Below are 26,222 nucleotides of genomic sequence, written 5' to 3'. Positions count from 1 at the left end.
CACATGGTTGACATATAAGCTAACCATCATCTTGCCCTTCATTTGCATCCAACCATTTAAAAAAACAATACAATATATCTGCCTGCACCCACTCCAGCTCCCCACCTGCCCATGGCCCCATCCTACATAGGAAGGTTTGGTGAGCTGTTGTATGGAGGAGCAGGGTACCGAACCAGCCCACAATTGCTCCCCCAAACTCCCTATGTGTCCTGTGGGCCCAAATAATTGCCCACCGCTGTTCTAGCGGCTACTGTACAGAAAGACAACTTGTTCCTTTTTCTCCCTTTCTTTATTCTCCCTTCCCTGAAAATGACAGAGTGAAAACACACTTTTGTTATATGTTGCCACTTTTTCTTCTCTGTTGTCAGAAGTTCCCTAATCAAAACCAGGCAGTTAGAAGCCTTCTCTGGGGTATCTGGATCTTGACAAATCTTAAAATTGGGAAAGACATGGGATACTTTGCAGCTGCCTGTGAAATCTGGAGGAAAAAAAAAAAAAACTCACCTTGTAAAAATGGGCCTGAACCCAACCCTCATATTAAAAACTCTCCAATTTTTCTCTAATTAGAGAAATTCAATCCTAGTTTCAAATTTTGTTGTTTGGACCCATCTATACTAACCTGAGAATGTTTTCTCTGTTCCCTACATCATCTATTTACTTTCTCTGCTGATGTTTCCCTTGGACACCCAAAGCCAACTGCATTCAGAACAAGAGTGTGAGGCATTCATTTCAATGGGAATATTGCTGTACATGGTTGTTTCAGCAAGGTATTCAATACTCCCTTGCTTCTGAAGTTTTCAGTTTATCTGGCAGTCTAAATGGAAGAACTTTTGTAAGTCTGGGAACTGTCACAAGTCAGCTTGGAAGAGTTTGTTCACAAGAGTTTGTTTCACTGCCAAACAGCTCACTTAAGACCAGCTTGCCAAGATTATCTATTAAATTAATGCATTTTATGAAACTTTGTGTATGCATAGGTGAAAGGAAAGAAAAGAAGGTTCTGTTAAAAGAATGTTTACCTGTTGTTTTCAAGAAGTTTTTTTTCCTGCCAGAATACACATGCTCTATAAAGAAAAGGCCTCATTTCATAATTTGCAAGAGTCCCAAACAAGAATTCAGGCTGGTTATTGGTAACCGTCTGTATTGTCCGAGGTATATGAAGGATGTTGAATTTCTGCAGCTGTCATTTATGAAGGTATGTTTGGAGCTGAGATTGGGTCTAAGCTACATTTCCTGGTGGTCTCAGTGCTAGAAGAGTGCTATCAATTGCTAAGTACATTTTGATGCACTGAAGAACTCCTTTGTCTTAGTTCTTGGCTACTGGGGTCCCAGGCAAGTTATTTGTCTCTCATATGCTTAACACTACATTTTTTACATGGAAACAGAGGGCACGTCTACCCAAGAAACTTTACTGTGCAGCAGACTAATATGCTGCACAGTAAAGCATCACTGTCTACACATGCATGGCAATTAGGGTTCAGTAGACTAATTTACTGCACTGCCAGATAGTTCCGCCAGATACAAGTGGTATCCAGCAGCACAGTAAATTAATGTGCTTAAACATACATGTAGATGGTGATGTTGGGATTAGTTTACTCCAACTCAAATTGAAGTGGAGTATATTCAGTCACATTAATTGCACATGTGGATGTGCCCAGAAAGATTTCAAAGAAAATTGGATGAAATTCTACAGCATAAGACTATATAACTTAACAGGATCAAGGCCTCAGATTTATGACTTTCCAAAAGCTGGGATCTCCAGCTGTATATTAACAAACATCATACTGAATCACTTATTCAGTATTGACTTGAGAGAGAGATTTTAACTGAACCATCATTTCCAACAGCGTCCAGGGTTTTCTTTAGGAAATTTGCATCCATGTAATATTTGTATGTACTGCCAGCATTGCCCCAAAAGTATCTAGCGGTATTTTCTTTGAGGACGTCCTGATATTTAAAAGCTAATTTTTCCAGACAAACCAATGAGAAAAGGCACTTCCTTCCCTTATGTCTGTCTGCTTTTATACCTGGTCATCACCATGGTAAGGGCTATCGTCTCAAATATAGCCCTTTTTGGTATATCAGTATGCAGTCTTGGGCACCAGTGTGCCAGCCAGACAGGGTCCATTTTAAACACTACTTAAGCATTGAAAACTTCTGACTACAATACCCAAAATCTTACAAAATGATGTGGGTGTAGTCCCATCTGCTCTGAGTTTCATAAAGTTGAGTTCACTGAGTTTGCTCAGTGTTGTTTGTCAGCTATCTTGTGTAATCTTTTAAAAATTTTATCTTGTATTCTACAGGAAGGAAATATTTAATAGATTCAAGAAATTAATAAGTGCATATCCAAATATGATCTGTTCTCAAAGGCCAGCCAACCAAAAAAGAGGCCACTGTAATGCTTATCTTTAAAAAAATAATTTTAGTTGGTTGACTGCACTAAATGTATTGGCTACAATCTTACAAGTGAGTCATTCGACAAAATGGATGAAAGATAAATATACCTAATAATGAACCTGAAGCAAATAAGCAGTACTTGTTTTTCCCTCAGACTTTGTCTGCTATTAAATTTGTACTTCACAAGTACTCAGAAGAAGTGAATATTCCAACTGAAATAAGAAATAAATTTATAAATAAAACTTGCATGCAGTCTCCAGAGGTGGTTGATACTTTTTCATTCTTTTCATACTTTTTGATACTTTTCATTTGAAGTCCAATCCAAAGACCACTGAAGTCAATGGAAAAAATTAAAGGATCAGACTTTGGATACTTCCCAAAGATCCATTCCCTCATGAAATCTGGAAATGTTATTGGTTTGGGTATTAAGCTGAAGACTGCTAAAGACAGAAGTTCCAGGTCGGAATTATTTACTATGGCCATGTTTGAGGCCATCAAAGAAATTATAGGCAGACTCAGACCTAGCCGGTTTGGCTGCTTACAGACATTGGGGGGCGGGAGAAATAAGCACTTTATTCTCAGTGCAGGGGCACACTGAGCTGAAAGTAATGCATGCACAGAAAAAGGCATCATGTTAGTTTCACCCAGCTCACCCAAAATCTGTACAGATTGTGCACTTCAGCAGGGGGGGTTTGGCACTTTCATGTAATATCTGATTCAATCAGCTATTAGATAAAAGTGCCAAAAAGCCCAACTGAAGCACCTGGTCTATACAGATGCTGGGGAATTGAGTCAATGCATTTCCTCTTTCAGTAAAGTACTGTTTTGTTTTGATAGTTTTTTTTTGAGGGGGGGGGTTGGGGAGAGGGTTCACATCTGTCAGCAGCCTTTCTTTCTAGAAAGTGCCATGTTCAAATATTAACTATTATGGGCATGTCTACACAGGGCATATTAAATGCACATTAACCTAATTTAATATGCATTACAGGCACACATCTATACATGCACACCCTTTATGTGCATTAAAATGGTGAAACTAGGCTAATCAGGCCTAAATTTGATACCTGCAAATGCAGGTATCAAATTTAGATGTGATTATTTAACTTGCATTAATGCACGTGTAGACATGACCCAGCACTAACTTTAAATGTTTCATAGTAGCTAGAGTCGGAAGGGACCTAGGTAGATCATCTAGTCCGACCCGCTGCCTTGGCAGGAAAGAGCACCGGGGTCAGATAACCCCGGCAAGGTGCTCATCTAACTTCCTTTTAAAAATCCCCAGGCTAGGAGCCTGCACCACTTCCCCTGGAAGTCGGTTCCAGGCCCTAGCCGCCCTGACTGTGAAGTAGCGCCTCCTAATATCTAATCTAAACCTACCCTCCGCCAGCTTGTGACCGTTATTCCTGGTCACTCCTGGCAGCACACGGGGGGTCTGCCTGGCCACTAGAGGCACACAGCAGGGCTGGATGACACTGCTAACTTTAGCGCCAAGTCCCTTCACATGTAGACACCTTCCAAAAAATGCTTAAATGCGCATTAAATTTAGTCTCACTTAAATGCATGTATAGATGAGTCCAATGATTACTAAACGTGTTAAGCTATTATAATTTTTTACTTCAATCAAGTTGTGCCCATAATTTGACCCATATCTTTATAATGTGGATACGAATGAGAATTTATGCTGAAAAGCCAGATCCTGAGGTGCTCTTACTATTCAGTGGTGCAAAGGGAGTCTGCAGCATGACTTGCACTTCCTCTTTAATCCAGGTCTTTTGCACATCTATATTATGCCATTTCATTGGATCAGTGCTCAAGTGAGTAAATGAATAAAGATGCCTGGAGGTCCACAAATCATCCCTATTAATTCCTTAGGTACAGAGCAAGTACAAGCAAACACACCATGGCAGGAAGTCTTAAGGACAGATTGAGAGGCAGAAAGGCAATTGCTTTCAGAGGGAGCTAGGTACCCAATGGTTAGGTACTTCTGTAAAACTTGTTAGGAAGCCGTCTGCATCTTTACATGCCCAAATACCTCTGTATATCTGGCCCTAATCCACATAGATATAATTAACCATGTTATTGTGAAGACAAGTAGAAGGCAGGGTAGATTTGCACCTTATAGGGTAACTGAAGTAGAAATCGGGAACATCATCTGGGAAATCCAGGACACTGCCCCTGCCCCTCCCCTGCTGTCACAAGGGGGGCAGAGATATATGCTAGGCAGGCAGCAGTGGCTGCTTTCCTGTCTACAAGGTGCTCTGTGTCCTCCAAATCCTGACCAAACTGCGCCCTGTGCCCCCGCATTTCCAGGATGCCCATTATAATTCCCAAGCCAGCCAGGATCAGCCTCTGAAATCTGTGATTGTCCCAGCTAAAATGGAACATATGGTCACCCAAACGGAAGCTCACTTCATCCTAAACCATATATCCAGCTGAGTCTTTCGACTGCAGTACAGTAACAATCCAACAAAAGTTCCTGAGTCCACTACTCTGTCCTCATTATTGCAAACAACAGAGTAATGCAAATCACCATCTTAATCCTGTGCCACTTAGGAGAGCTCAGGGTTTTTCCTTTGCGTGTTGTTATTAATCGAAAGACAGTGATTCAACTAACAGTAGTAATAATATGTTTGTGGCTTAAGGGGAAAGAAACAGGAAATGTTGTATGATGTCAATAAACTTACTGTTGGGATTTCAAGCATGAATGCCTGTACTCAGAGGATTGGAGTGTCGTTGTATCTGCCTTTTTCCCAGATCTGAAGAAGGGAACTTTGCACCTGAACGCTTGTGTAACATCTTTCCCAACTTATTTATTTAGTTCCTCCAATAAAATATATTACTCAAAAAATCTCTTGCTTCTGTAATAAAAGGAGCCAGTTTAGCACTACACTTTGATCTCTGACCTCTGTGTATCTGACAATGCAATTACAATGTACTGTGCGTTAATCAACCAATCACTGCTATTAAGGCTTGTACACAGAGAGAAATTTTCAGTGTGGTTGTCCCACTGTAATCACACCAGTACAGCTCTAATGTCTGTAGACAAGCTTATTATATCTAAAAGTAAATTTCCCTGTGCAGAAAAAACTGACAGTACTCATATTGCATCCAGTGCGCAGCCCAAAAGCAGCAAAACCATCCTTTTCTGTCTTGATACATCCCCTTTTCAGTCAACTCTGCCCCCACCCACCCACCTTCTCCCTCTACCCCACTTTGTCAGACATAGCTTTCCTGTGTGTCATATGTCCCTTTACCTGCTCTGTGCTACCTCAGGATACCAGTCAGAGACACCTGATCAGCATAGAGGGCACAAGTACAGCTTTGTCTATGGACCATACAAATCCTAACTTACCCTGGTGATAGTACACTCCAGAATCTGGCCTTAAACCTTCATTTTGGGAGCCTCCTTGTCTTGTGCCTTGTGATGGTTTGAGTGATTTTTATCCCATTTAGCATATTATGACCTAAGTTGTTCTCTTCAGGGTTGTTAGATTTGAAACTTTTATGGGGTGTTTGCTCACTGAGCAACCCTGAAGTGCTAACCCTGAAGTTCTCAAGACCAACTGAGAGATGTCAGGCCACACTGAGTGAGAAACCTTTATGTTGAACTCAGAAAGAATATTCTGTGTATGCATTATGCATTGGGGCATGTTCGTGGACTTCCAATAAGCAGTACCGTAATAAAGCACGTAATAAAGCACGCTGCCTATGTAATAATGGATGAAGACGCTATAGAGAAAACATCCAATCAAGTGAGGCATTTGGTTGAACCAGGTTTACTGATAAAGCCATAAGAGCAGTAACTTGCAACTCTAATCAGTTCTGACATGGTGTTTAACATTTCTTGTAGCCTGTACACTAAATCTGCATTATTAACTCCTCAGAAACAAAAAAGAAAAAAAAAAAACTGAAGGAAAAAACCATTCAAAATGTCTGTAAATTTACACTAACAGCATCCATGTGATATGGAATGAGTAACTGGTTTGAGTACAGGAAGAATTGGAGACTGGCTTTAACCATTAACCGCAGATTGGAATTCAAAGTTCTTAAGTGGGGTTTGAGGGACAGTTTAAATTCAGGGAACTATTAGATTCATTAATGAATCTGGAGCTGGCCATATCACTGGAATAGACAACCAAAATCCTGGATCTGAATACTCTAAACATCTTGTCTAGATGTAGAAATAATAATATGAGAGAGAACTTTCATATGATATTTCCAGCCTTAGCAGGAACACTAGGTAACAGAAAACCTAATATCTTTTTTGCGAAATGTGGTTTTCAGAATTTCAACCAGTATTCTTTCTAAGACTCTGAGATTGGATTATTATTGTTGTTCATAGGAATATTTTTGTTCTTGTTTTCCAGTCTGTTGGAAAGTTTTGGTACTGGATAAAGAGATCTGAACTCTGTTTCTACGAATATTGGAAATGACCTCCGTCACAGGTTAGCCCAAAGTTCTTGCTCTATGAATTTGTTTCTTCATCATGTTAACCATGCAGAGATGCATTGTTATTGTTGTCTGTTTCTAAAAACGTATTTTCACTTTGTGATATTTTAGCTTTCAAGTTTCACTCTTTAATCTTGACTCATAATGTTGAAGATACGTTTGCCCTTTTATAACTTGTTTTTATAGTTGTTTGATCAGCTCTGGTATGAGGGACCAAGATAGATCCACGAGATCTGTTCCAACAAAAATCAAGTCATCTAAAGGAGCAGTTATAAGGGGTTTGTTTGTTTTTTTTTTTTAATTAAAAGCCTTAATTTGCAAGTACTGTAAGTGACTATAGAACTACCATGACTCATACAAAATGGCTTTTTCAGTTACAGCTGATCCTTTTTTCAGATTAAAAAAAAATTAAATGGTTGCATATAACAAAACAGCTTCTGGGAAAGTGTTTACAACTATTAAAAATGGTTAAACACTTGAATAACAATAGGATTAGAAAGCTGAAATTTTACAAATGATAAAATAGTTACAAACCTAAAAGAGAAAAAGATTACAATACCTGAGAGAGAGAGAGAGAGAGAGAGAGAGAGAGAGAGAATTTTAATTGCTAAATTTGCCAAACTCAGAAATATTAAGTTCACTAACGGGTGGCCAGCCTGACAGGCTCAAGATCATACCAAAGTTTTCAGACGCTAAGCTGTAAACTAGAAAGGGTTAGGTAACATCAGTGGGCAGGACACTCTGCTAAACTGAAGTTTAAGGTAAGAAGACCACATCAGAAGTTAAATTGCTCCTTCTATTGGCTAATTGATTATATGAAACAGCTTTAATGCTAATATGGAAAGCAGATCTATTTTATCATTTTGCAGTTAGGATAGATGCAGTCAGTTCAGGACTGAATTTAAGTCATTTCATTTCCCTGTTCTTGTATGCTGTCTCGCTTTTATCCTAGTCCTAAGCTTCTCTCACCTATGACTTTGCCTCATCCATTACCAGTTCCTCTAAATCCCTTAGCCTAATTACTTGACCTTACTTGCCCTAGTTTATCCTAATCTACTCCTAAAAAGCATTCTAAAGTTTACTAAAATCCATGAGTTGCCCAAGGAATGTAACTAGTTTTACATTGTTTATGTTTTCTCTTTTTTAGGTACTATGATGAGTCGAAGCATACCAGTCGAAGTTGATGAATCTGCATTCTGGGCCCCATTTCCAGAACAGTCACTGGAAGAGGCTTTGATGCCTTCTGATGAGAATATAGACAATTCGGAACCCTTAGGACCTTACCCAGCCCAGATGTCTCATGCCATGGCCAGTCGGCCACATTTCAACAAACCCTCTGAACCTACATATTATCACCAGGCTATAAGACACAATGTACAGGCTGAGGAGAATGACAGCAGCCTGTGGGTAAGGCATCAGCATTCTGGCAAAGATGTACCTTCCTGTTCTTCTGATGAATCAGTAGTTGAAATGCTCCTATCTAAGCCTCATCTGTTGGCTATGGAAAAATCAAGCAAGCTGTTGAGAGCTCAGCTTTCAACAGATTCTCCTGATACTGGCCACAACTCCAGTAAATCAAACAAAAGTTTATCTGATGCTTCCCAGAATTCGCTTGATGATGAAAACCAAGAGAACTCACAGTCATATCAGCCCTTAGATGACAGAACACCCTTGGACCTACCAACTGTAGATACTGGATACAATTCTCAATCTCGAGATGTCATGGGTATCAGACATTTAGAACCTCCGCTACCACTTATATCTGGCTTTAACCGCCAGGACCTTCCAGGACCATTAATATCCAGAGAGTTTCCTGGTGTTGAACCTCAACGATGCCCTGTTTTCCAACGAGTGCCTCATCCCAATATTTCTTCACAAGCTCCATGTCACCTTAGAAATCAGTGTCCGGTTGATCCATACTATCAGCATCCATGTAAGTTAATCTAATTGATTAGCCTTTAATGTTCTTCTGTGGTATCACCATCTTAGCTACAAATTATATTTTAACATATTAATATTCATTCGGTATTTCCTTCTCCACATGCAGTTATTATTGGTTTTTAGTACCTGCTTCCAATCCAAATATCTTCCCAAAAGGATGTCACCAAATGCTTTAATACAGAACCTCTAACGGAACTAAACTCATCACTAGAACTCACAGGTTATGTCTACACTGCTTCCATGGTGCTCTCAAGAGTGCCATCAGGAAGCCTCCACTCACCGCCCCCCAGTTCCTGTTGCATATGTGGAAACAAGGCACTGATGCTATTCCTGGTGCTATTCTCAAGCATGGTGAAGTCTTAAGAGCAGCACAGGGGCTATCTTCAGGGCAGCTTCACTGCTTCATTTCTAAGCTTGGTGCACACCAAGCAAATTGGTGGGGCATGCTTCTCATCATTCAGCTTGACAGTATAGCAGAAGCAGTGCAAGACATATCCAGGGCTCATTCATGAGAACAAAGTCTGGTGATATTGCTTAGAAACCGTGCTTGCCCATCTGTGTTCCAGTAATCTCTTCCCTCACTGATATTACGTGTTCTGGTTATTTTCCTTCATGCAACATTCAATATCAGACTGAATCTGTTTCCACTGTAGATTTCTCTGCTTCCCTCTGGAATCTCTGAGGAACATTGGGGCTTGCCCACCGAGAGCAGGAAAGGTGGTAGCCCTGATTTCCTGCACAGCAAATATTGTCTGGCAGCCCTATGACTAGGCTAATCCACATCATTTTTCATTTCTTTGACAAGAGTACTGCATCTGTCTTCCTCATTTTTTCTGCTAGATTTCTCTGTCAATTGAAATTAAAAGCTTGTGACTTCCAAGGTGCTAGTTTTAAAATAGGAACCTCTCAGCTACTCACTGCTAATGATCATTTCACTAAAATGTAACAAGCCTAGAACATAAATTCACTCAGCTCAGTAGTGGCAACTTCAAGCATGCCATGCCACTCTGGGCAGGCTGCCTCTTAAACCAGAAGCAGTGTAGCCACTTGGGGGTGGTGTAACTGGCAGTGTCACTCAGCAGTGCTAATTAGTTTGCCTAAAGCAAGGCTATCCAACTGGTGATATCTTCAGTCTCCCCTTTTTGGTTGCCTGGTGGATTCAGACACATCTGGATGCCATCAATTTCCTAGACCCTTTGCAGTCCAGTTTTCATTCTGGATGTAGCACAGCGAGATTGTGCTAACAGCTTTGGTTGATGGTCTTCACCTGGAGATCAACAGGGCAGATTTTGCCTTGCTGATTTTATACAATCTTTTCGTGACCTTTGATACCATTAACCATGAGGTGCCAATAATGTATTTACATGACTTGGTGGGTATTCACAGGACAGCTCTGAATTAGTTTTCTAGCATGGAGTCCCAAAAGATGGTGATAGACAACTGATATCATGCCCTCTGGACCTTTCCTGTGGGACTTCCCAGGGCTCCATCTGATTTATCCTCCTTCTCAATGTGTACATGAGGTCACAGGGCAAGAGTGAGGTGCCATCAATATGCTGATGGTACCCAGCTCTACCTCTCCTCCTCTTCTGAGCCAGGCCCTGCAGTCTTAGTACTTTCCCAGTGCCCTGCTGTGGTTGGGTACTAGATGCAGGTATAACGATGGAAACTGAATCCAGGCAAGACAGAAGTGAGGGTGGTAGGCAAACCATGTGACCTGGAAAGGACTGGGACACCTATCACTAATGGTGTTCAGCCTCCCCTTGTCACTCAGGTTTGCAGCCTTGAGGTTCTCCTGGATCTTCTGCTGCACCAGCATCTTCAGGAGGTGATCATAGCTTAAAGTGCCTTTCAACTATGTCATCTAGTGAGAAAGCTGCAACCTTTTCTTTCAGATTCTGATTTGGCCATCATCATCTATGCCTTTATAACTTCAGGACTGAGCTACGACAATGCCCTCTATTGTGGGGCTGCCCTTGACAACCATCCAGAAGCTGCAGCTGATGCAGACCATGGAGACCTGCCTTCTGGCAGGCGTGGGTCACTAGGAGCATGGAACTCCAATCCTTCAGCATGGTTCCCAGTAGCTTTCTGGGTGCATTTCAAGATGCTGGTTTTGACCTACAAAACCCTAAATGACTTGGAACCTACATACCTAAGGAACCACCTATGCTCCATCATGATCCCTAAGATCAGCTAAGAGCACGTACACTTGGTGAAAACATGTGGGAGGTCATTCTCAGCAGCTGATCCTCAGCTCTGGAACTCCCTTCCTCTTGAGGCCCACCAGAGCCTGAGCCTGGACATCTTTCAGAGGTGCTACAAAACTGTTCTGTTTGGGCAGGCATTTAGCAAAACTACGATGAGATGTTATCTAGTGGGTCTCTCCTTTATTTTGTTTTATTTTGTTATTTTTATTTATTCTAACTGCCATTTTAAATGCATGTTTCCCTTACTGTAAGCCACCCTGAGCCTTGGTGGGAAGGGTGGCATATCAATCACATGGATAAATAAATTAATTAAGGGGGATAGTAAGTTTATAGTGTATGCTCAAACAAGAGCAGGGTCTTGGCTCTTGAAGACTGAAAAGTAGTTTTCATTCTATTACTACTTATCACAGTAGGATAATACTTAAAATAAAGCTCAAGTAGGGCCATGCAGACTTCTGACCCTGTGCAGCAGATGGCTGGTGTGGAATCAGTCTGTGCGACACATACCACACAGGGTCAGAGTGTGGGGTCAGTCCATGGATGTGATCCAGTGCAATCCAGCTCATTGGCTCAACCCTGCATGCTTAGATACAGCCATACGCCATCCCAACCCCATACAGCTGGATCCAGCCATGTGTTGTTACAATTTGGCATACTAGGCCACATTATCTGACCCCCAGGGCTCCTTGTGGTCCCAGAAATTTGGCAGCAGAGGAGCAGCACTTCATACTGCCACTGTTGCCTCACCAGCAAATTTCCAGACAACTGGGGAGTCCTGCAGTTCAGGGGTTGAGCTTAAGTATTCAACATTTTTGTTATTCTTCTATCATTATTATTATTTTTCAGTTTAGTTTATAACTGAGAGGGCCCCACTGAGATTGGGGACAAATGCGTAGTAAGATAATGTAGGCAGGTGGTCTCTAATCTTTGCAAGGTAGTGGGCAATGATGTTCAACAAGTAACCTATGCTGAACAACTCTGTATCTTGTCATCTTCACTATAAACCTCTTGAATCATAGAAAATTAGGGTTGGAAGGGACCTTTAGAGGCCATTTAGTCCACCCCCCTGCTCAAAGCAGGACCATCTCCAACTAGATTATTCCAGCCAAAGTTCTATCTAACTGGGTGTTGGAAAACTTCAAGGAGGGAGCTTCCACCACCTCTCTGGGTAACCTGTTCCAGTGTTGTACCAGCCTCCTAGTGAGAAGATTCTTCCTAATATTTGACCAAACTTCCACTGCTGTAACTTGAGACCACTGCTCCTTGTTCTGTTATCTGGCACCACTGAGAACAGTCTAGCTCCATTCTTTTGAACTCCCCCTGAGAGCAGCTGAAGGCTACTATTAAATCCCCTCTGAGTTTTCTTTTCTGTAAACTAAATAAGCCCACTTCCCTCAGCCTCTCCTCATAAGTCATGTGCCCCAACCCCCTAACCAATTTTGTTGCCCTCCACTGTACTCCCTCCAATTTATCTGCATCCTTTTTGTAGTAGGGAGGGCCAAAACTGAACACGGTACTCTAGATGTGGTCTCACCAGTGCTGAATAGAGGAGAATAAACACTTCCCTTGATCTGCTAGCAACACGCCTACCATTGCAGCCCAGTATGCTATTAGCCTTCTTTGCAACAAAAGCACACTGTTGGCTTACATTGAGTTTATTGTCCACTGTAACCCTGAGGTCCTTTTCTCCAGAGCTGCTGTCCAGCCAATCGGCCTGCAGCCTGTACCAGTTAATGCGATTGTTCCATCCTAAGTGCAGGACTTTGCACTTGTCTTTGTTGAACTTCATGAGATTTCTTTTGGCCCAATCCTGCAATTTGTCTAAGTCTCTCTGAATTCTAGCCCTATCTTCCAGCATATCTACTACTCTGCCAGCTTGATGTCATCTGCCAACTTGCTGAGGGTGCACTCTATGCCATCTTCCAAGTCATCGATGAAGACATTGAACAAAACCAGCCCCAGGACTGCCCCCTGGGTCACTCCACTTGTTCCCAGATGCCACTAGACATTGAGCATTGATAACTATCCTCTGAACCCAATGCTCCAGCCAGTTTTCCATCCACCTTACAGTCCATTCATCTAGCCCATACTTCCTTAGTTTGCATGTGAGACTATTGTAGGAGACAGTATTAAAAGCCTTGCTAAAATCAAGTCACACCACATCCACAGAGCCAGTCATCTCATCATAGAAGGCAATCACCGTTTTTATCCTCCAAGTGCTTAGAAATGGATTCCATGAAAATCTGCTTCATGATTTTTCCAGGGACTGAGGTGAGGCTGACTGGCCTGTAGTTCCCTGGATCCTCTTTTTCCCCTTTCATAAAGATGGCCACTATGTTTGCCCTTCTCCAATCATCCAGGACCTCTCCTGATAGACATGAGTTTTCAAAGATTATGCCCAGTGGGTCTGCAATCGCATCAGCCACCTCCCTCAGCACCCTTGGGTGCACCCCATCCAGCCCCATGGACTTGTATGTGTCAAGTTTTTCTAAATAGTCCCTAACCTGTTTTTCACTACTGTTGGCTTCTCACCTCCTTCCCAAACTGTACAGCCCAATGCTGTATTTGGGAACTGATCTTCTGTGTGAAGACTGAAGTGAAAAAGGCACTAAGCACTTCAGCCTTTTCTGCATCCTTTGTCACAAAGTTGCCTCCCACATTTTTCCTCCTCTTGCTAACAACATCCTTGTAGAAACTCTTCTCGTTTCCCTTCACATCACTTGCTAGCTGCGACCCCAGTTGTACTTTGGCTTTCCTGACTTCATCCCTGCATTGATTTCCTGAACAAAGCAGAATGGTTGGGAAACCCTGTTATAGCCCATTCTTATTTTAATATATTTGTTCACATAAGGAAACTTCACTAGATACGTTGTCTGTCATTAAAAACAATATGGGCTCAGCAATGGAAACCAATTATGAAGTTGAGTAAATTAAGCCAACACTGAGCATGCCTATAAAACACATGGCCTCATTTGGCAAACACACAGACAGGAACCCTTTCTACCCTTATTTTTTAAGGATTAAAAAAAACAAAAACAACCCAGAAAGATGTTCCCTCTACAAGAAACTGGCACCCAGCCTGGAGGTACTGCACTACCAGGTCAGCATCAGGAGAGACAGAGCCATCCCTGACACCCTCCCCTTGGTGCCAAAAATGCTTGATCTTAGCCAAAAGGCTGAGACCTACCTTCCCCCCCCTCCCCCGCACCCCAAATAAAAACATATATGAAAGAGGTGAATCAATACATCGGTCTGATATCAGATTGGCACTAATATAAAGAAAATTGTCTGTATTGGAAATCAGCTTGATATGGCCAATAATTTGGCCAATAAATGGTCATGGGTGCGAACAGCTGCAGCATGTAGGCAGTGAGGAGCACAGCCCGGCAGCATGGACAGCTGCATGCAGCTCATAAGTCTATTGCAGTGGAAAGGGAGAGGGGAGGGAAGGACGTGTATGGGGGGGCAGATCAAGGCCCCCCCACAGTGAGGAAGGTAGTGGGACTGGGGCTGGGGCAAGCGCTGCCTAGCCAGGGCAGGGTGGGAAGGTGGGGTATGGGATGGAGCCACAGCTTGTCCAGCAGAGCATGGGGAAGGAGGGGCGGCTCCCACAGCTGCATGCCGTTCATCCAATGGCTTGTCCAGCACTCACCCACTCATACAGCAGCTCCCGCCCCTGCTTCCACTGCTCATTTGGGAGGGCATGGGGGAGGGTTGTGTGCCCCCAGATCTGGGCAGGGTGGGGTGAAGCAGGGCAGGCAGGGCCAGGGCTGCACTTGCGGCAGGCAGTGGCAGCACTGGAAGGGGGGCCTGTGTGGGGGTTACAGCAAATTTTGGGGTGGCTACAATCCCCCCCTGTAGCCCTCTCCCAGCGCCACTGCTGCTCCCACTAAGCACAACCCAGCCGAACCCCAGCCCCACCCTATACAGATCTGAGGGCACATGCTCCTCCCAGACAAGTGGTGGGAGCAGCAGCAGGAGCTGCCAGATGAGCAGGGAAGCGCCGGACAACCTGACGGATGAGTGGCTCCTGGATGAGCAGCATGTAATGGCAGAAGTCACCCCTCCCCTCCCCGTGCCCCCCAGATGAGCCATGGCTCCATCCCGTGCCCTGCCCCACCCCAGCTGGGCAATACTTGCCTCAGCCCCACTCCCTCCCCTCACTGCAGGAGGGCCTTGATCTGCCCCCCATACCCTTTCTCTCCCCTGTCCCCTTCCACCACAACAGACTTACCAGCTGGACCAGCCTTCTTAAAAATCTCTATCAGTTTACCCCAATATACAGCTATACATATATCTGTACTTCTAACAGCCCATCAAGTGACCTCTGTGGCTTACTTGACAGACCAAAATACCACCTTGAGAATTAAGCTATTTTAATCCCATTGCACAGTTCGTACCACGCGCCCATCTCCAGTCCAGCACTTTCACTCGTCATCATCATATTAGTCATCATCATGACCATCTTCCTTATTGTTTTCTTCAGAGGGTTTGCCTCTGAAAAGTCTGTGCCAGTCCCCTTTCCACCATATGAGGTCTGCCATTTCTTTCCCATTATCCTCTTCTGTCTTCCTGTAGGAACCAGTACATTTCACTCAGCCCCATTTTAATACAGTCCTTGACTGTGAGGTCTGAGTGCCTGCCTGTGAGAAGGCTCCTGGCTTTCCCCAGGACGTATCTGAAGCAGGAGGTAAACTGATTGAAGCGTGCTGTCAGGGCCCCTTGCTGTTTGGTTAAGTACCCATAGAGAACCACTTCTCTAAGCAGGGTTCTGAAACCTGTCACCAACAGGAATGCACATACTTTCTTCCACAACTCTCTGGCATATGGGCACTTGACCAAACATCAAGGTTGATTGTTTCTGCCTGCCAGTGGCAGGTACGATTCAGGCAGTTTGATGGACCTCTCTGCCCTGCACTGTTTTTCTATGCCTGTACAGGGAAGTGCCCAGTGGGCTACCTATCAGTTCAGGTCTACATGCTCCTTCTGTTGGTCCTTGTGAAAGATTTTCTCCCACATGGCCGGGCAGCTGTCACCAGGTAGTAAGTCCATGGGCAATATGATGTCTTTTGCCCTTACAAGCTGCACAATATGACCCTGGTGAGCCACTGCAAGATATAGGAGATGGTATTTCTCCCAGAAGCATTTCAGGACCTTATCAAACCATTGGGACACCATGGCCCACAGGCTCCTGTTGACCATAGCGTATACATGCCACTGTCTCAGCAGCTGCCCTACAAAATACCTACCTTAAGAATCTTAGTATAATGCATTTGAACAAGATATGCTAATGCCCATTAAGCACAGTTCCCTCAATACTGGCTCTTTTTCCAAGTGATGGTGAGACACAGCATTGCATACATTTTGACTTCCTCTTCACCCCGCAGCTGAGCTATGCCTTTCTTTTCCATTTCCAATTATTCCTGTTTCTTCACCAATCTTAACTGTTTGGTAAATATCACCAAATGGGGCCCCAAACAGTTCACCCAGAATTCCTCTGTTGCCTACTCTCTCAGTGTATATGATCAGTGTAGCCCCACCCTCCATGAGGTGAAACTGGACCAGGTTGCCCTGTGCCTCATCTCCATATAAATTTTTGGAGGATCCCAGGACTCATGACAAGAACACATGGTTCTAGTCATGAGTGGGACTAATTATCACTTCGATCCTTTTTGGGGGGGGGGATCTGGAGTACACATATATACCGAGCAGTGCTGAGCTGTGGGATCAGCGAGGTTTGAAATGTTGTCTCTCATGGGGCCCAGCCCAATAAAGTATGTGGTAAATCATGAGCTTTTGGCTTTGGACTAATAAGTAGGTGCCAAATTGTGGCTCAAAAGATGTTTACGGAATATATGCACTGAAACTTGCAACAGTTTAAAAAAAAAAAAAGAAAAAAAGAAGGTAACATGCATCAATTACAGGAGTAGGGAGGAAAGGAGGGGGAGGTTGTTTTCTGTGTTAAGAAGTGTTATACATCTACCCTAATCAAAATGAGATCAGAGGAGGAGAAAGTTGAGGTTTTGTGGGTTAGGATATAAGGAGGTCGGAGGGAAAGGGACTTGGTTATGGGGGTCCACTACAGACCACCACATCAAGAGGAAGAGCTAGACTTGGAATTCTTGAGGCAGCTTTCAGAGGCCCTACAGTCTAGGGATGTGGTTGTCATGGCAGACCTAAACTACCATAACATCTGCTGGAAGGAGCAGCAAGCCAAATCCAACTGTTCACATAGGTTCTTAACAGGACCTTCACCTAATGCAGGAGGTATATCATCCCACTAGGTGGAATGCCTTACTGGACTTGGTGTTGGCTACCAGGGGGGACCTGGTAAGGGAGCTGCAGATTCGTGGTCACTGTGGGGACAGTGACCATCAATCAGTTGAATTCACCATATGCCATAGAGTGAGAAAGATAACTAGTAGGGTGGAAGTGCTTGACTTTAAAAAGGCTAACTTAAATGTGCTCAGGAGTTTAGTCAATGATGCACTGCAAGATAGGAGTATTGGAGATGGGAGTCCAGGAAGGACTAAAGAAAGCGATCCTTTGGGCACAGAGGCAGATGATCGCATTGTAAGGGAAGCAGGAAAAGGGGCCAAAAAATATCCTTGACTAAACAGAGAAATCTAGGGAACCCTAAGGGCAAAAAAAAGAGGCATATAGGCAGTGGAAGCAGGGGGAAGCTACCAAGGAGGAGTATACCCACTTGCAGGGAGGCAGTTAGAAAGGCCAAAGCAACCATAGAGCTGCGGCTGGCACAAATTAAGGAGAACAAAAAGTCTTTTTTTAGGCATGTAGGGAGTAAAAGGAAGGCACAGGGCACCATAGGACCCCTACTGAACAAGCAGGAAGAATTAGTGTCAAGTATCAAGGATAATAAAAAGTCCTTTTTAAGATATGTGGGGGAGCCAAAGGAAGAGCAAGGGCAACATTGGACCCCTGCTAAACCAGAAGGGACAACTGAGAACCGATGCCCAGGAAAAAAGCCAGCCTACTAAATGGGTACTTCGCGTCAGTCTTTCATAAGTCTCACAGGATGCCCCTGCCCATTACGGGACAGGGAGGCCTGGGTGAGGGAGATCCCTTGCTTTCCATCAATGCTGACCTCGTGAAGGAACACCTTGAGAGGCTAGACACCTTCAAGTCAGCCAGCCCTGACAGTTTACACCCCAAGGTACTCAAGGAGCTAGCTAGCATCATAGCTCAGCCCCTGGCATGGATCTTTGAGAACTCCTGGAGCTCTGGTGAAGTGTCCAAAGATTGGAAGAAGGCCAATGTGATGCCTATCTTCAAGAAAGGAAGGAAAGTGGATCCAGCAAACTATAGGCCCATCAGCCTGACCTCTATCCCAGGGAAGGTCTTAGAAAAAATGATCAAAGAGACCATTCTCAATGGCCTGGCCAATGGCAATGTCCTGAGAGATAGCCAGCACAGGTTTGTTGTGGGTAGGTCTTGCTTGACCAATTTCATTTTCTTTTACAACCAGGTGATCTATCACCTGGACTAGAGAGAAGAGATTGATGTTGTATATCTTGACTTCAAAAAACCCTTCAATCTGGTATCCCATGATCACTTCTTGGCAAAACTAACCAACTGCATCCTCAGGTGCACCACGATCCGAGGAATTGGCTCCGTGGTTGGACCTAGAGGGTGGTGGTTGATGGAAGTCAATCGTAATGGTGCGCTGTGACCAGTGGGGTCTGTCCTTGGGCCTATATTGTTCAACATCTTCATTAATGATGTGGAATCAGAAGTGGACTGGCCAAGTTCACCAATAATATCAAACTTTGGGGTAAATCATCCACACCTGAGGACAGGAGGCTGATCCAGGCAGATCTTGACAGGCTCAGAAAATGGGTGGATGAGAACCTGATGGTGTTTAACACTGAAAAATGCAAGGTTCTCCACCTTGGGAGAAAAAAATCTGCAACATCCTTATAGGCCCGGCTGTGCTACGTTGGATAGCACTACAGAAGAAAGACTTGGGGGTCATGATTGACCACAAGATGAACATGAGCCTTCAGTGTGATGCTGTGGCTAGTAAAGTGAGCAGAACGCTGGCTTGCGTCCATAGATGCTTCTCAAGCAAATCCCAAGACGTCATTCTCCTGTTGTACTCAGCTTTGGTGAAGCCACAGCTGGAGTACTGCGTCCAGTTTTAGGCTCCAGAATTCAAAACGGATGTGGAGAAGCTTGAGTGAGTCCAGAGAAGAGCCACGCTCATGATCAGAGGTCAGGAAAACAGACCTTACGATGACAGGCTGAGCAAATAGAACCAAGGAGGTGATACTTCCCCTCTGTGTGGCATTGGCCAGACTACAGTTGGAGTACTGCATCCAGTTTTAGGCGCCATACTTTAAGAAGAATGTGGATGACCTAGAGAGGATCCAGAGGAGGGCCACTGATATGGTCAAGGGTTTGCAGGCCGAGTCCTAAGGGAGAGACTAAGGGAACCTGAATCTCTTCAGCCTCTGCAAGAGCAGCCTGAGAGGTGATCTTGTGACCACCTACAAATTCATTAGGGGGGCACAGCAAGGAATCGGAGGTGCTCTGTTCACCAGGGTGCCTCTTGAAGTAACAAGGAACAATGGTCATAAACTGACAGAGAGCAGATTTATGCTAGATATCAGGAAAAGTTTCTTCATGGTAAGGGTGGTCAAAATTTGGAATGGGCTTCCAAGGGAGGTGGTGCTCTCCCCTACCTTGGGGGTCTTTAAGAGAAGGCAGGATAGGCATCTGGCTGGGGTCATCTAACCCCAGCACATTTTCCTGCTCAGGCAGGGGGTCGGACTCAATGATCTGTTGAGGTCCTTTCTGACCCTAGCATCTATGAATCCATGAATTCTGGATAAATTAAGTACATAGGCACTAAATGCAAATTTTTACAGCCATATCTCTTTCAAGGTTATTGTTTTCAAATTTGCTCAAATTTCCATGTGCTCAGAAACAGTAGGGTCTGATAGTAAGAAGAAAGAGATGGGGCTCCCAGGTGAAAAAATTGGGGGGAAGCAAAGAGCAAAGGGGCTACCTGACCCCCCAGATTTATTTTCCCTGTGATAGCAGTGGGAGGGGGAAAAATTCAAAGTATACCTGCAATAATTAGATTCTAAAACTGCAAAATTGTAACAAATTTATAAATTTTCTATATATGGAATCTAATCATTGGGGGGTCATCTAATCAGAGCTCTTCTATTTTAGTAAATACAGTAGGTCCAAGGGAATCTAACTTGCACAAGACTCAATATTGCCTCTTGTATTAGCAAGAACATAAAAAGTGCCATTTTGGGTCAGGCCAATGATTCATCTAGCCCTATATCCTGTCTCCAACAGTAAGTAGTAAATGCTTTAGATCATGAGGGTCAAACTCATTTGTGCCCCCCCCCCAAATCCTCCCAGGGCAGATCTAGACCACACGACTCCTCACAGGCCAGATCCAGCTCAACCTCCAGTGGTGGGGCAAGAACTGGACAGGTGCCTGAGCCACTGTGTCAACAAGTTAACTACTTCCTGGGTGCATCTACATGTACAATTAATTCAAAGCAGCAAACTCAGGAGCATTTTGAGGCAGAGTAAACTACTCCTGGGCACAGCGCATACACTTGTGCCCAGGACAGCAGCATTTGAGCTGGGGTATAGCAGTTTATACCAGAGCTGCTCAGCCTTGGGCTCTGGGTGGTGTGAGGCAGCACTGGGGCTGGCTGGGGCACAAGGGTGCTGAAAGTGCAGAGCTGTGTGGCTAGGAGGAGGTAGAAGTCTGGCCCCCCAACTGGCTGGACTGACCGAGTGCAATTTATGCCCACAGTCAGCATCTACACTGAATTACCCTGGCGTAAGATAGTGCTGCCCCCAGCAGCACTATCTTAATGCGGTGGTGATTAGTTTACTTCAACCTAATACCATCTCATGTGTAAGTGGTGACACTTTACTCCATAGCATACTTAACTACAGAGTAGACTAATTAATGTGCAGACACAGCTCCAGTGTTAAAAAATAGTTCTTATAGTTCAGGTCTTGGGGACCTGTTAATTTTAGTGGGTGATTTCTAGTTCCATCAGTAAGGCCAGCTGTGGGGAACTTCAGCACTGAAGACAACACAGTCTGCCCCTCAGCTTGTACAAGCCTTACTTCAGCACAGGGTTTAATATTCTGGAAAAAAAGAGCTAGATTTATCAGAACACCTTACTGCTTCTTGTCTTCAACATGCTTATTCTGTATAGCAGCATGCAGTAAGGGATCAGTTTTAAAACATGAATTCAGGTTTCCCTTGGAGAAATCAGCAATGTTTCAACCATATTGAAAGGACAACAAAATAAAATAAAATGACTGAACTGTATTTGGTAAAGACCACAAAGTTGCCAGCTGGAGTCCTGAATCTCGCACGACCGTTACAATTTACTTACAGCTTTTTAAATTTCAAATAATTATTGGGCAGGAACAGCCCACAATACAGCTTTGTACTTAACTCATTCCAATATGCCTTTTGTAGACAATAACAATACAGGGCATTGTGTTTGCGGCTGTAATCTAGCCACGGGCACCTGCTATCTGCCATTCAGTAGAACAGTAGAACCACTTTTGATGTCAAAGAAATCCTCTCAATAAAGCTATTTTTGCTCAAGGCCAGTTACTTTAGATATTCATAATGTGGGTGTTCTTGATGTCCGACACCATGGATACTTGATTGCAATGTGCTTTTGACAAACAATGTTTACACCTATTAAAATACATTTGAAAGAGGTGACTGTGTTGTCCTGTAATCCTCTAAACTATCCTGAATCCTCCACAGCACTGTCAGTTCTCTAGGACTAGCCACAAGCACCACCACCAAAAACGTTCACTTTTATTTCATTCCCCTACCCAACTGCTACCCAGCTAAAACGTAAGGGAACATTCTACTACTCAAATATCCATGGATAAAATATTGCCAACTGTCACGTTTTTATCAGGATATTTTTTTAATTTGGTATTTTTCTTCTAACCCCTACCTCCTGGAGTCATGTGATTATGTAAAGTTTCCACTATCATTTTTTGAACTGTCTAATCCTCATAGTGGCAGAGAGAAACATAAAAAGTGACTCTAATATACCTACAAGTTAAAAAAAAAAAAAAAGAAGGCAAAGTAACAGAACACAAAGTGCATATTTTGAATTTTTTCTTTTTTGGGACTCCAGGATCATTTTTTAATATTTGAAATTGATGGCATTGCAAACAGTATTTTTAAACATATTTGTAGTCTGTTTTATTTTGTGTGTTTATATCTGGCAGTGGTAAAAAGCTACTTTATTTATCATAATAAAATAAGAGCACCAGTTGTTTGTCTTAAAACTGGAATTTATTGAACTTTGTAGTTTTGACATTGTGATTGTTCTAAATTAAACACATGTAAATAAAAATGGACTTAAAACATTTAGTACTCTTCTTTGTTAAAAGATGCACACTCTACATTTAGAGTTTCAACTGTTTTTAAACAAATCTCTTACTGGGTGCATCTACTGGGTGCACTTAACTGTGGAGCTGACTAATTAGATCTGCAGTAAAGCATCAGAGTCTACACATGTCCTGGTATTAGGGCACAGTGAATTAATTAACTCCACCATAGGATAATACTGTCGGGGACAGTACTATCCTACAATGGAGAAATTTACTGTACTGAAACACACATGTAGATGGTGACAAGGGCTGGGTGGGGCACAAGGGTGCTAAAGTGCAGGGGGCTGCCTGCCACCTAGCCCTACACTGTAGCACCCTCGTACCCCAGCCAGCCCCTCCATTACCCAGTACCACCACCTGGAGTCTGGGGCTGAATCCCTAGGCCCTCTGCCAGCCCAGGGCTACTCTGACCCGGCTTAAAGTGCTGTGGTCCTGGGTGCCTTAAGGCTACGTTGACAGTGGGTGTGTCTACACATTCATTAAATGCATCGTAGTTACCGTACATTAAGTTTAGTATTTGTATAACCAAGTACTAAATCAATGTGCAGTAACTGGCACTACTACACAATAGCACTGGCGTGTGGCTTCTTAGTGACACTAACTGCACAGTAGCATATTAGCATGGGTTTTACCCAGTTGAATTAGGCTACTGTGCAATTAACATATCATGTAGACACACCCAATGCATGTGTCTACATGAGATGCTTAATGCCCAGCATGGCTGGCAAAAACCATGCTACTATACTAATGTGGAGTAGATTAGTCCAATGAGCATTAAGCATCACAAAAAAAGCATTAGATTATGCTAATATTCAGCGGACTTAGTCCAATGAACATTAAGTGTCACTAAAAAAATTGTTCACTTGTGCTAATGTGCAGTAGCACTAATTATGGTGCATTGAGTTAGTACCTGATATTACAGATACTAAACTTAATGCACTGTAGTTACAGCTCATTAATGAACATGTAGATGTGCCTGGTGGAATAGGTGCCTAATAGATGGAATATGATTTATTTTAGTTACCAAACAGCACTGTTATGTGAGGACAATAGCATTTTGCAAAGAAGTTATTTCAGCAAAGATTGATATGTCAGATTCTTCTGCAACCGCTCACGTAATACAAGAATCTAACAGTAATGCCTTATAAAATTCAGTTTGATATAAAATGTATTCAGAATGAAGCAACAAAATAGGAGAGAATTTTTCACTTTTCATTTACGATAATTTCAGTCTGTTTAGCCTTAGTGTTGCAAACTGACTTGTTCCAAGATTTTTCTTCTGCTTTTATGAGATTGTTGAGATGATTCATTTTATCAAGTTATAGCCAAAAACAAAGTAAAAAAAAAATTCAGGCATGTTAAATCTGGAAGCAGACCAGCTCTCACTATTTAACCATCAATCTTCCCAACATTCCAACCTACTGTGGAAAGCTGAACCATATTGTCTGTAAAAGGGGAGAATGCCTCTTTACAGAACTATATTGTCACTACAGAATTTTGTTTGGTAAAAATGTCCTAAAACCTGCTCCTGGTCAGACTATGCAAACCCCAAGCTGCTAGGACTTTCCTAGATACAAAGCAGGATATGTTTGAAGGATGAATAGCTGAATGCGAGCAAAACTGAGCTGATTAAATGACAGTTTCTGCCTTTGTTTTCTTAATCTCTTAGATGGAAGAGCTCCTTACCGTGCATCTCAGCCAGTGCCTCCTGTTCCTGGACCTTGCCTGAGAGTCACCCGTCCAGCCCAGCAAGTTATCCCTCATTATTCTAATTCTCACATTCTTCCTAAGCGCAATGGAGAAAGAGTAGCACAGAGAGAATGCTCTTCTCCTGTACACCCGCAATTCCTGTAAGTATGCTTGGAGAGATGAGACTCAAACACTGGAAACACTGTAGTAGTTCTGTTGAGGGTTTTGTTTTTGTTTTTTTTTTTTTAAATGTTCTGAAGCCTGCCATATAGCACTTCTGAGGTGTATGCAAGGAAGCTGGATTAGAGATATGTTTGTTTAGGTGCTATCTAACATGCAGTGGAGCCACTGATATCAGCAGAATGTAGATTCTCAAGGTGATACCAGAACTACAAAGCCAGCCATCTGAAATATTGTTACAGCATCTGCTCCATTTTGGAGTGTGCACTTTAATAGCCATAAATACTTGAAGGTTAAAAGGGAGAAGAGGTGAAAATATATTAAGGAAACCTTAGAGATTCCACACCATTCCCTTACCTAATTCATGAACAAAGGTCAGTAAGGATACATTCTTTGGGCTTCAGTTTTATGATATGCAGGTCAAATAACCTTGAATTACTGAGAGATTTGCAACAAATTATTTCATATTCAGCTCAGAGAAAAATAGGGGAAATCTTGTGCATTTCTGATGTGGGTCTAAGGCTAGGGACAGACATTCAAAAAGCCTAAGCCTGAATTGATTCACTCTTTGCAGGTTAGTCTAACCTGTCTAGGCTGAACTGGTTGGAAACCAGACAGACATTCTCTCTGGACTGAGGAAATTCAGGCACATGTGTACAGTGGCTCAGGCTAGAAGCCGGGGGGCTCTAGAGCAACTCTCCCTTCCCTTCTGCAAGGAGCTGAGCTGAGGGGGGGAATGGCCAGGCTCTGGCAGGACTCTCATTAGAGAGGTCTGCCTGCATGGTCCCAGGCTTTTCCCCACTGGCTGCTCAAGGGGCAGAAGGGTTGCCTGCCTGGGGACAGTATTCTGAAACAAGGAGGGGGGAAGGGGGTTCAGTGTATGCATCTGTTGATGATACAGAGCTTTTTAATCTCCCTCCCTGCTTTGCCATACTGTCTGCAGCAAACTGACAGGCAAGCAAGCCAGCTGGGGGCTGATAATGATAACAGTCTTTATCATTCAATTAGCATTCAGACTTCTTAAACAGCTTACCAGCTGACCTGTTGATTAGCTCCAAACAGCCCTAAGCAGTCATTGTTCTGCCTGCCTGCCCAGGGTGAAATTGGAGAAAGAGACACAGAGACACCTCTCAGCACTAGCTAGCATACCACATGCCTAGGGACTGTGCGGCTGGGGTTCATGCTGTGGGAGGTGGGAGGAAGGGGAAATTCCTGCTTGAGCAGCAAGGGTGTGGTAGGGCAGGGGAGGCCAGGCAGACCCTGCTGTGTCTGCAGTCTCTGATGGAGGCCTAACCCAGCATTAGCTAGCATACCAGATGCTGGCTATGGTCTGTGCTGTGGCAGAGAGGAGAAAGGGATCTCTGCTTAAGCAGCAAGTGGTGAGGGGCAGGAGTAGGGGGAGACAGGGAAGCCAGATGACCCTGCTGTACCTGCAAGTCTCTGCCGGAGCTCTGGCTAGGGAGCAGAGGGGAAGGGCCAGCCCTGCTGTGGAGCAGAGAGCTCCGCCTAGCCCCGAGAGCTTGTTGGGATGCTGGGGGACTCCGATTTAGCTTAAACTAGCAAGGAGTCTGAGGCAAACATTACATAAATGAGTTTGACCCAAATCAGTTAAGTCTGATGCTACATTCAATCAGGTTTATCTCAAACCGGTTTCAGCCATTTTCAGACTGGCTTATATGCACTGAACATCTGTTCTGTTACAGGTTTAAGCCAGTTTCTGATCACTTAAACTGGTTTATATGTAATGTCTGTCCCTAGAGTAAATGAATGTTTCAGAATTTCTCATGCAATAGTAGAATATTGTACATCCAGCTCTTTTCATCTCAGGATCTCTTAAGGCTCTATAGGAATTTATTCATTAGGTCTCACACTCCCTTGTTTTGTAATCCATGTTGTTCTCATTTAACAGATGCAGCACATTAGGGG

General features: G+C 43.4%; 1 protein-coding gene across 1 annotated transcript in view; it reads left to right on the top strand.

The window, feature by feature from the left end:
• TRAF3IP2 (TRAF3 interacting protein 2) overlaps positions 1-26,222 on the top strand; it is a 54,461-nt gene that overhangs the window by 4,779 nt on the left and 23,460 nt on the right. Inside the window, exons 2-4 of the mRNA XM_090038068.1 lie at positions 6,765-6,842; positions 7,994-8,779; positions 24,097-24,277. Of these exons, the coding sequence (XP_089894194.1) occupies positions 6,827-6,842; positions 7,994-8,779; positions 24,097-24,277 (983 nt within the window). The 5' untranslated portion in view covers positions 6,765-6,826. The remainder of the gene's footprint in view (positions 1-6,764; positions 6,843-7,993; positions 8,780-24,096; positions 24,278-26,222) is intronic.

This window comes from Crocodylus siamensis, chromosome 1 (genome assembly GCF_052110815.1).
Source record: "Crocodylus siamensis isolate JL-2025a chromosome 1, ASM5211081v1, whole genome shotgun sequence".
Classification (NCBI taxonomy): domain Eukaryota; kingdom Metazoa; phylum Chordata; order Crocodylia; family Crocodylidae; genus Crocodylus; species Crocodylus siamensis.
The sequence above is the reverse complement of the archived record's forward strand: the minus strand, read 5'-3'. Positions and strand labels throughout refer to the sequence as shown.